Source organism: Penaeus monodon, chromosome 37 (assembly GCF_015228065.2).
Source record: "Penaeus monodon isolate SGIC_2016 chromosome 37, NSTDA_Pmon_1, whole genome shotgun sequence".
NCBI lineage: Eukaryota > Metazoa > Arthropoda > Malacostraca > Decapoda > Penaeidae > Penaeus > Penaeus monodon.
In genome coordinates this window covers 4083070-4094399 of record NC_051422.1, presented here as the reverse complement: position 1 = coordinate 4094399, position 11330 = coordinate 4083070, and the positions used below count along the sequence as shown (strand labels likewise).

The following is an 11330-nucleotide window of genomic DNA, read 5'->3' as shown; positions in this document are numbered from 1 at the left end:
TCTGTCACTGTACCCCAGGGTCGTCCGGGGTGAAGGGCCTATGTATGGCGATCCCGGATTATGCAAGTAACAGGTCCCATGCCGGTAACCGGTAACCGCCGGTTGGACACGTGGTCTTGTCGACTGTACCCCATGATCCAGTGAAGGGACTTGTTACAAAAGGCATCAAGACGAGACTCCAAGACACTGGATAGCGTCCAGGTTTCACTTCCATAGAGCAAAACTGGCAGTATCAAGGCCTTGAAGACACGCAGCTTGGTCCTTCTGCATAGGTACCAACATCTCCAAACGCTCTTGTTGATCGAGTTCATGGCTCCTGTTGCCAGACCAATCCGTCTACTGACTTCCTGGTCTGACAACCCAGAGATATGGACTACGCTACCAAGGTATGTAAAACTTTCTGTAACTTCAACGTCCCCGCCGCAAGCATGGATCGACTGAACGGGTTCCCCTAACAGGCCTCCTAAGTCCTGAATCTTGGTCTTGGTCCAGGAGACCTCTAGGCCTAGGGGCTTCGCCTCATTGCTAAATGCATCAAGAACCGCCACAAGTGACTCTAGGGACTCAGATAGGATGGCAACATCATCAGCAAAGTCAAGGCCTGAGACCTTAATATTGCCTAGTGTTGCTCCACACTGACTTTGGCTAGTAGCTCTGCCCATTATCCAGTCCATACAGGTGTTGAAAAGTGTTGGTGCAAGGACGCAGCCTTGCCTCACCCCTGAATTAACAAGGAAGAAGTTCGACATACCCCCACCACACTTTACAGCACTTTCAGTACCAGTATAGAGGCTTGCTATCAGGCCAATAATCTGAGTCGGAATTCCCCTGAGCCTCAGGATCTCCCATGGCGATTCTCGATGCACTGAGCCATCTTGAGGTCGATGTAGGCTGTAAGCAACCCACGACCAAACTCACGACGGCGTTCCACAATTACTCGAAGCACTAGTATACGGTCTATCGTGGACTTGCCAGGAGTAAATCCAGACTGCTCCGGTCTCTGGTGCCTCAGTAGGTGGTTGCGGATCCGTTTCAGAAGAATGTGGGCGAGAACCTTGCCTGGTATGCTGAGGAGTGTAATGCCACGGTAGTTGCTACAGTCCCATCGATCCCCTTTCCCCTTCCAGAGAGGGATGACCACGCCCCTCAGCAGGTCAGGGGGAATGGTACCAGACTGCCAGATGGCAGTCAGGACTGTATGCAGGCCCCGAGCCATAGGTTCACCCCCAGCCTTTAGGTGCTCAGCAGGGATATCACATATGCCTGCAGCTTTCCCACTCTTCAGCCTGGAAATCGCCATCCTAACCTCTGTTAGGATGGCGTATGTGTATGTGTTTTTGTATATGTGTATGTATGTGTGAATGTGAGTGAGTGAGGGAGTGAGAAGTGTGTGTGTGTTGTGTGTGTGTGTGTGTGTGTGTGTGTGTGTGTGTGTGTGTGTGTGTGTGTGTGTGTGTGTGTGTGTGTCTGCGTATGTTTGTATGCGTAAGTGTATTTGTGTGCGTGTGTTTGTGTGCATATGTGTGTATGTGTGTGTGTGTGTATATGTGTCTGTGTGTGTATATGTGTATGTGTGTGTATATGTGTATGTGTGTGTATATGTGTATGTGTGTGTGTGTGTGTGTGTGTGTGTGTGTGTGTGTGTGTGTGTGTGTGTGTGTGTGTGTGTGTGTGTGTGTGTGTGTGTGTGTGTGTGTGTGTGTGTGTCTGTGTGTGTGTCTGTGTGTGTGTCTGCGTGTGTGGGTGTGTATGTGTGAGGTTTATTTTAAACCTGTGTGAACAGAACCAACACAATATGTTACATATCCACACTCTTTCATATTCATATGAAGTTCTTGACCAAGAGAAAGGAAAGGAGAAGAAAGTTGGTAAGAGAAAACGAGAAAGATGAAATGCTCTTTACCTGTGTAAGCTGGAGTAGCTTGGCAAGCTTGGCATCATTATCATCAGGTGGAAGCAGTGGATCCAAGAAATTATATGAGGCATCTTTTGCCTCCTGCGCCTGTGCCTCGTTGCGTTTTACCTGTGAGAAGTTAGAGTATGAAGCCTTTGTCACAGCCAATCATGCAATAGAGCAGATTAAAAAAAAAAGCAGTATGCATATCCCTAGGAACACATTAAAGGATAAGCAGATGATATGCAGTATTGGCAGGAGTGGTGGTGGTGTTACAACATTGGTAGTGTGGAAAGTGATTAGGACCTATGTGATGTTGGTGAAGATGGCCATGCTGCTATGGTTGTGGTGTTGGGAGTAATGATGGCCATGGAGGTGTGACACAGATATACTAGTAAAAATTGCCCAGGGCATGTGAATGCACCAGCTCAAGGTATACATGAATGACTGATTTGGGAAACATAGCAGTTGAGCTCCATATTGCACCTGTAGGTGTAAATGGTGAAAAAAAAAATTAATACAGCAAACTATAATATACAAAAATATGAAAATAATCAAGAGACAGTTTGGTTCTACTCCCAGCTGTCCAGTCACCTTACTCTCATTGCTGCCCTCATGGCTCTGTTTGCACCGTAGTCGTCAAACCAACGCTCCGTCTGGAATTCCTCTAGTTGCCTCAAAGTTAGGTCTACTTTTTTTGATTTATTCTTGTCATCTACACCATGTTCTAGTCTGAACATGGCATCAGCTGCCATCTTACGTGTGACCTGCAGAAGAAGTTATGATAAGAAACATTTCCTTCAGATACACTTTCCTGACATTAACCTTCTCATCTTCTAATTATATAAAATCACACACAATGTTACCTTTCATTTACCCTAACATCAAAGATAACTCACCCCCTTGTCTTCAGGAACGACCTGCTCATTTTCAGTTGGGTCCCATCGTCTCTCCTGCCGCCTTGCCCCACTCACTATCACATAGTCCAAGTTCTTCAAAGGGAATACTAGGATGTATATTTTCTTTAAATGACTAGGTATGACAGAAATATTATAATAAAAAAAATTATCAAAACAAAGTTGGATATCTCATTTACACATCTGGGTATATTGCAAAATGATATGTTCTGAATGTAAATACTTAACAATAACAATAAAATCACTTGATGTATGCTACGTACAGCTGGATCTGTCTTTATCTCAAAGTGGTTGTCACAAAGATGGCACTTCATCCGAAACTGATAAATGGGGGTTGAGTAATACATTCCCACTTTCTTCTTTTCTGCATTGTATCTGGAATAGGAAACTTTGGTTAGAGAGAGAGAGAGAGAGAGAGAGAGAGAGAGAGAGAGAGAGAGAAGAGAAGAGAAGAGAAGAGAGGAGAGGAGAGAGGAGAGAGAAGAGAGGAGAGAGGAGAGAGGAGAGAGAAGAGAGAGAGAGAGAGAGAGAGAGAGAGAGAGAGAGAGAGAGGAGAAGAGGAGAGAGAGAGAGAGAGAGAGAGAGAGAGAGAAGAGAGAGAGAGAGAAGAGAGAGAAGAGAGAGAAGAGAGAGAAGAGAGAGAAGAGAGAGAAGAGAGAAGAGAGAAGAGAGAGAGAGAGAGAGAGAGAGAGAGAGAGAGAGAGAGAGAGAGAGAGAGAGAGAGAGAGAGAGAGAGAGAATAGTGTCTTGCTTAGTGGCTCATTGGCTAAACTGAGGAACCTTGGCTTTTCTAGATGCTGTTTTCTCTCCTAAAAATAGACACTTCTCAGTAGCTATGCAAGGATTCAAAGAAACTTTCCATAAAAGCAATGAGAAGTGGGATAAAGCAGTTTCCTGTTTACTGAGATTCATTTCAACTGTGTGTGTGGCAGACAGAAGTTGTGCTGGAGAACCACCCACACGATATATCAACAGATACCTTTCAAGTTAATGCTGATTGTCCTAGTTATCAATGCATATATGATATAGGCAAGAGACAATATCTTCAGACCTAAATACCAAACACATTCACTTTTTGTCTTTATTATTCTTTTTAAACTGATCCTAAAAAAGAAAATGTGCATTTTCTTGCCTAGATAATTATTTGCAGTAATGCCTTAGCCTCCCTACTTGGCACTCTGGCTAACAAACCTCCACCAATCATATTTTGGCAAGTCAGACCTCGGACTGTTTCCTTATTTAATGATAAACTGACCAATGGATCCAATCCATTTGCTCTGCCACGCCAGAATATAGATAATGGAGGTTGCTAGCCACTGCCACAGCCTTTATACCTTCTAGTGTTATCTTATGTGTTCTCTATAGCTATGCTCTCCTACTGTTAACAATTTCACCATTAACTATTCTTCTACTATCAAAAAGACTATCATGCAGTCATTCTTCTCAGCAGATGCAGATCATTAGTGGAATAAATACAATATATAATTCAAGCTTAAATGTAAGTTACATAAAGCCTTACCTTACACCTGTGCCAATGTGGTTTTCACATCCTTCACACCAGATGTTGTAGGGCATTTCAAATCGTATGATAAGAATGCCCATGTGCAACTTTCGGGCACGCTCGCGCAAGGCATGCGTGCCCTGAAATTTGTTAAGGCCTCCTTTACTTGGGTCATAGTCAGGAGGATAGTACTTGTTGACTCCTTTACGTTCTCCCTGTTGAATAAGAGAAGTTAGTTTTGAGGCTATTATGGCATTAAAAACAGTATAAGGATTCTTTTCTTTGTAATATGTAGACTAATTGATGTCACATGTGGCTTTTGTGATATTCTTAAAAACCATTTATGTAAAACCATGACATACACTACTAATACTCTTTTAAAGTAAGCTAAACATCAAGGAACAGAGGGCTACAAACATTGTCACTCTAAAATGTAACAAAAGCTGTAATTTTCCAAGCCTATCAAGAAAAAAATCACTTGTATGCCTTATTAAAAAAAAAAAAAAAAAAAAAAAAAAAAAAAAAAAAAAAAAGGCATTGAGCAACAAAAGTATGCTATTTGGATGGTCAAATTTTGGTGATGATTTTGATGTGATCTATACATACTGCACATATCTATATAATTTCCATTTTTCTACAGCAACAAGTAGTCAAAATTCTATAAACAGATTTAGTGACCTTTGTGGAACTCTTACTACATAACAATCTAATCATTCATTTGAATTCCTCTGCATACTGACTGACCAAAAATTATTATCATTGTAATGACAAAACTCTAAATCAAAAGATTACTACTATTACTACCCTGAATAAGAATTGAATCTCTAAGGCTGTTTTTATGTTTAAGTAATATATGAATTTTCCTTGCAGATTTTAATCTAACACTGATAAGCTTATAATATTAAATTTTTAGCCTATAAAGGGCCAGAGAGAGAATCAGTACTTATCCACATACTACAAACAATACATGACTTCTGTGCTTCAGCCAAGGCCAACAATCTCCACCATGTATATTCTGGTAAGACAGAATTTGGTTCTTAATGAGATGATACAAAACCAGTCCTTATTGCCAAGTAACAAGAACTGAATAAATGTGGTGGAAGTTTACTGACTATTTTTGGAGAGCAACAGATAAATGAGTACTTAGCTTTACTTTACAGTTACAGATTATCTTCTGTATTAACTAGTGCTGTTGGTGTTTATTCAGAAAAGATCCAAGCTGCCTATACAAACAATTTAGTGTCAATGCTTATGATGCTTATTATTCATAAACTATACTTTAATCCATGCATTTTGATGATAGTAGTTAACCAATAAGCAAAGTAAGTAAACCAAATCAACCTTTGGTATTGTGCTTATTCATAGGTTCCACTAGCTAATGCTAATATACTTGGTTAGTAATTATTAACAAATGTCTCATTATAAAATTTTCAATGAATTTCAAGATGCAGACCTTTTCTTGAAATTTGTCTTTCCTAGCTATTGAGGTTTCCATGGACAAAATGATTAGACAATGCAAGTAGATTTGTTAGTATCTGCAAAGCATCCCTTTGGTGAATAAATATAATTAAGTGTTATTATAAATTGCATCAATTCTTCTCAATCTCTACACATTTCTGCAGGAATTGCATGGATCAAGACAGAGTTGGTAACAATGGATTCCTTTCATCCTCTGCTATTCATATATAAAGGATTTATGTCACAGATTTATGTAGGATTTATGGCATGAAAACCCCTAATATATGCAATTATGGGAACTTAATTATCTACTGCAAGAAGCTGTGACCCCCTCTAGAGGGAACTGTTACCCTTCAATCCCCACCCTGGATGACAATCTTGCCATGTATTCATGGTAGGATTAGAGCCTTGGACCAATCACAAGGAAGGCATTACATTAAACTGTGAGATTAAGATGCTATAGATTTTTTATTTTTTGTTCAGAAGACCGGAACAATCATAATAATACTGGTACCAACCGATTCCTGTCACCCTTTGTTACTTATGTTTTGAGGAACTATGCTGCAGAACCTTGCCACAAACTTTGCCCTTATAGTAGGGGAGGGCATGAAAGTTCCCATGAAATTGCTGGTTTAAAATAGGAAGAAAAATGAGCTGTACATCTACATACGAATATCTATAGAAATGTGGCCACAAGGCCAAAGGCAGACCAGTTGTAGACACTTTTACACAGGAGGGAAGATTCATATGCCTACTATTCTATCCACACAATAGCTGGCACTGCCTTCAGGACAGAATAATACGTAACAATAAATACCACCTGGTGTCAGATACTGGTATTCTCTGCCGTTTCTGGACTGTTTCCATTTCTTTTTCCACAGCTAGCCCTTCAGACCTACAAACTCCATTATAGTTTCCCAACAATGTGCATTTTCCTGAAATCTCCCTGGCATCCTTCATGCCCTCCCCTACTTTTGGGGCTAAGTTTGTGGAATTTAGCACTGATCCACATACCGGCATCTATGCTTAAAATAGATTGACAGGTAGCGAGCACTGTAAATGTACTACAAACATTGGTGTTAGCAGTAAATAAGCAAAGTGAGACGAATGATAAATTTAAGCATTTTAAAGCCTAAAAGGTGCATTTTGCATGACTGAAATCTTTAAAGACAATGAATGTACTCAGTAATTTAACAAATACATCAGTTGCGAAGCCAAAATGAAAACAGAGATGGAACTGAAAAAGTTGCTGTTAAGGCAAATGCAAGAGTGGCAGTTGTTATAAAGATCGACCATATATGCAAGGTGTAACATAGACCCCCTTCCCTAAACCTAAAACAAATTTTGAGAAGTGTCATTGCAGACAACATAAAGAAGTGAACTTATATATGTAGCAATCATTGTTTCAGACTAAACTTAGAGTTCTCTGAAATATCACTAAACGGTAGTTTCACTCCTAATACGTTGTTTTCATTGAGCTTCACATGTAAAAATTTATTTGTACTCTCCATACTCAATACATCGATCAGCCACTTGTTTTTGTGTGTTGGTACAACCTTCTCAAAATAAGTGCAACACATATACTGATGACTTTATGCGGATCAGCACCATACGGGGTTCCTGTGCCATAAACTCTATGTATTTGATTAGTAGAGGATGAGAGTTATTCACCTGTACCACTATGATCCTTTGCATGTAAATGTTCTGAATAATTTCCGACATTCCTACATATAATGCATGATTACTATAGTATCTTAAGTTTTCAAAAATATGAAAGCATTGTTTTCGTTTCTAGGTCAGTGAAAAAAGATAACACAGAAGTCTTTGAGTTTGTAGTACATGATATAATTTTCTTTATTTTTAAATCTAACATCGGTCATTAGCGTTGTCAACATTATTTGCCATTAAACACATTAATCTGATCCCTTATCAACTTATTTTCCATTAGCATTTATCATGTAAAGGCTTACCATCTCGAAGTGTTGCTGTTGTTTTCTACTTTCCTCTTTTATAAGTTTTTTGACTTGCTATGTCTATATTCCCTGGATCTTGTTTGCTGTTGATTGTTCGTCTTTCTTTTTTCGTAGGGTTTTGGAGTTACTGTTGATTGGACTCAAACGAAGTGTTGTTTACGTTCTGATTCTGAGGAGTACGAGCCCTAGATTTTCTTTCCAAACGAGTACGGAGATATTACAAAATTAATGACAATTAGAATCTTTATGTTCACAATAACACAGACATAATGATGGTAATGATAGTGATATCAATGATCATACCATTGACAATGTAATTATGAAACCGATAAATGTAATATATAAAATTACAGCAGTAACATCATTACAAGGGAGTAATAATAATTAGTGACATCATAAAATCATTATTTCCATCATCATCATCATCATCATTATCATCGACATCGTCTTCCTCCTGCTCTTCACCATCACCTTAATCGTAGTCATTCTCCTTACCGGCGTCGCCATCATCAATCCATGCAAATATACCATACTAAAATTGAAAAAGATTCTGTTTTTTATTTATATACTTTTGTCTTCGTTTATCATCATGTACTGGTGAAAGGATGCTGGGACTTTTTGTTCTCACTTCAAGAGGACATAAAAATGATATTATGGAGTTGATTGACATGAAAGAACTTGTCCTTAAATCATAGACAACAAGAATGGCCTCCGCCTCATGTCACGTTCAGCCAAAGCCCCAGAAACTGCTCGGAAAATATACGATCACACTTAACCCATACTTGGGATTAAAGTCTTCTTGACCTCATTATATTATTATCTTTGAGTTGATAAAAATCTGCCTCTACTATAGTTGAAAACGAAATTCTTTGTTCTGGTAAAAAGTGGATGGTAATCGTCCATCGCACAAGCAAGGAAACTAAAGGAAGAGAAAAATCAGCATGGAAATGAACTACAGGTGGACCAGTTTGTCCAAAGCATTTGCATAATATTTATATATTTTCCTACCACTATCTCCTTGCTCTCTGAGGGAAAATTAAGTGTAATTTTTAGGATTTCAAACTCTTTCTTTTTTTCTTGCCAACAGAACTTGGTCCTCTTTGATCGTAATCTCTGCGCCAGACTCCTCTGATCATCCGGCTCGGTTTGTTAGCAGAAGAGACGTGGTGGGCGTCATGGTCTCGCATGGTCTCGCGTCTAGCTTCTCTGATCCTTGTGGCTGCGCCATCTTACCTTCAGATGCAGGTTTGGCACACTAAATAATCACAGCCATCTACTGCGGTTAAATTCGCATAAAACGACTTGTAAAACGAAATAACAGATCAAAATTTACATTATGAGACTTGTGAACAGTACAATCAATTCTGTCATTCTAAGAAATACTAGTTCAGTTTGTACCAGTAAAGCCTGAGAGCCAATCATCACCCCAGCGATTGGGGCGCAAGTCCTTCAAGGTTGAAAGAAAAGACCCCACAGCAGTTTGAAAATCCTGTTATGTGAATAAACTTAGTAAAGAAAGAAAGAAAACAGTCGATAAAAGTGCTGTGGTGAAAAGGAAGACCTCTGATCAAACAAAATGAACCACATACTATACTTCTGTGAAAAACTGTATTTAAGGACATGCGAAAAAAACATTTTTCTCGCCTTAAGAGTTTCCTCGTTTTCAATTTAAGCAGATGCAGTTTATGTTAAGGAAAATGAATTATCAAGAGATTATGATATTTAAAAAATCGAAAAAAAAAAAATATATATCAAAACCAAATTAAGGAGGAACCTATGATGGTTTCTAATGAAGTCAGGGGAAACAGCTCACACAAATATATATTTTTTAATGCGATAGTCTTTGATATGTAATAATAAAGTCAATTCTAAAGTCTCACTTACAGATATATTTGTAGTCATCACGTAAACATATTCCAGTAAAAATGAATATCTTGATCAAAACACATGTTAAAAAGAATGTTTATTATACTTATAAATTGACTATGGATTATTGTCATCAGATACACCCTAAGGTGATACATGTTATAATGTAAATCTACAATATAAAAAAATATATATTGTAAATTAAAGCTCACATATTAAGTTATAACATGGAAAAGCCTGTCTAGTATCTACTAAAAAGCTGTATATTTTCAAACTGGCTTCTCTTACATTGGGTGAAATATTATCCCAATATTTTCCAAGAATCACTGATACTGAATTAAAATCATAAAAAGTACATAAATGCTATAACTATACCCTTGTATTTATTGTTCCTTAACTTTTGGACAGCAAAATATTATCACTTTTATTATACCCATAAGGTATGTTCTGTACAAAATAGCTGGGCAGTACTAAGAAAAATACCTTCTGTGTAATTTCTGTGTACACTATTTTGCTAATTGTGCGGAAGACTGCCCAGCGCAGGAAAACCACTGATTCACGAACAAAGAAATAATGGTTTAAGAAGTGAAATGAAATATCACGAACTTGTATCAGTCACGCTCAATGTCAAATCTTGTACAGATATTATGTTTTTTCTCTTCTTTTTTGGGTAACAATTTCCAAAAAACTGCTCTTTCACAGCCTGTTGATAGGGGCATACACACATTAATGCCTTCACTGCTGTTTAAATAAAATAGTACATAACAGATTGTTAATTTCTCAAAGACAATGGAGGAGGAAGATGGATCCAGCTGGGAGTCAGAAAGACTGAGATGCTAAACAAGTGTCATCTAGAAAGAACCCATTTGCAAGCGATAATCAACAGACGACTGCACACTTTCCCTGCGTCTAAGCTGCAGTCCGCCACTAATGCGAAGATTCCCACCATGGACTGAAGTGTGAGAACCAACATCTAGAGCAGCCGTTCGGAAGTGAATGGGTTGCAGTAAATGGGCGATTGAGGGGCAGACATGGGCACACATAGCCTATCTGGAGTCCAATTATAAGCCCTCACACTTTCCTGCACCGAAAAGCATGACCTCTGCCTTCTAGAATGGCCTGTTCATCACAGTACATCTCGCGGGGGATTGGTATGGAATGTCACTGTTGTAACGAGGTTAGTGGTACCTTGACTGTGGACATTCTCTACAGACATTGTTCCAGTCAATATCCAGTTATCATAAAAAACCCTCATTAAACTATGTACAAACCTAGTTTTGCCATTGGTTATGTCATATGATGCGAAGCATGGTTCAAATGCTATCTATAAAATCTCAGACGGTTCAAGAAATAAACACCTTTCCCCATCACTGAAAAGTGTTATCTGAAGAACGTACCACGAAAACACGCTGTTTCTTTTCCTTTCTGCCTCTCCCTGACACCGGAGCCATATCCTCCACTCCTTCACTTAGCCTTTCAAGAAACACAAAAAGGGAAATAGGTTTAACAATCCCTCCAGCTAAAAACACACCGGCGTCACTCAGTACGTAGAAATTCCCTCCCTACAGCTCTGCCATGTCCCCCAGACAATCCTTTCTCGCCTTGGCCAGCCTCGCCTCCTCGTTCACCCTCCTGTGCCACTCCGCGTTCATGACCAGGAGAGACTGGCCCTCCCGGTGAGCCTTCTTGCCCGACCAGATCATGTACACGCAGCCGAGCAG

At 39.2% G+C, this 11330-nt stretch overlaps 2 protein-coding genes across 2 annotated transcripts in view; both read right to left on the bottom strand.

The window, feature by feature from the left end:
- Window positions 1-7922, bottom strand: part of LOC119596292 (coiled-coil domain-containing protein 130 homolog) — a 15383-nt gene extending 7461 nt beyond the window's left edge. Inside the window, exons 1-6 of the mRNA XM_037945459.1 lie at window positions 7741-7922; window positions 4331-4527; window positions 3075-3186; window positions 2794-2886; window positions 2494-2661; window positions 1904-2023 (exon numbers count right to left, since the gene is read on the bottom strand). Coding sequence (XP_037801387.1) covers window positions 1904-2023; window positions 2494-2661; window positions 2794-2886; window positions 3075-3186; window positions 4331-4527; window positions 7741-7743 — 693 coding nt within the window. The 5' untranslated portion in view covers window positions 7744-7922. The remainder of the gene's footprint in view (window positions 1-1903; window positions 2024-2493; window positions 2662-2793; window positions 2887-3074; window positions 3187-4330; window positions 4528-7740) is intronic.
- A 1690-nt stretch (window positions 7923-9612) lies between these two features.
- LOC119596291 (UPF0389 protein CG9231-like) overlaps window positions 9613-11330 on the bottom strand; it is a 3122-nt gene continuing 1404 nt past the window's right edge. Inside the window, exon 3 of the mRNA XM_037945458.1 lies at window positions 9613-11330. This exon is cut by the window's right edge and continues 70 nt beyond it. Coding sequence (XP_037801386.1) covers window positions 11172-11330 — 159 coding nt within the window. The 3' untranslated portion in view covers window positions 9613-11171.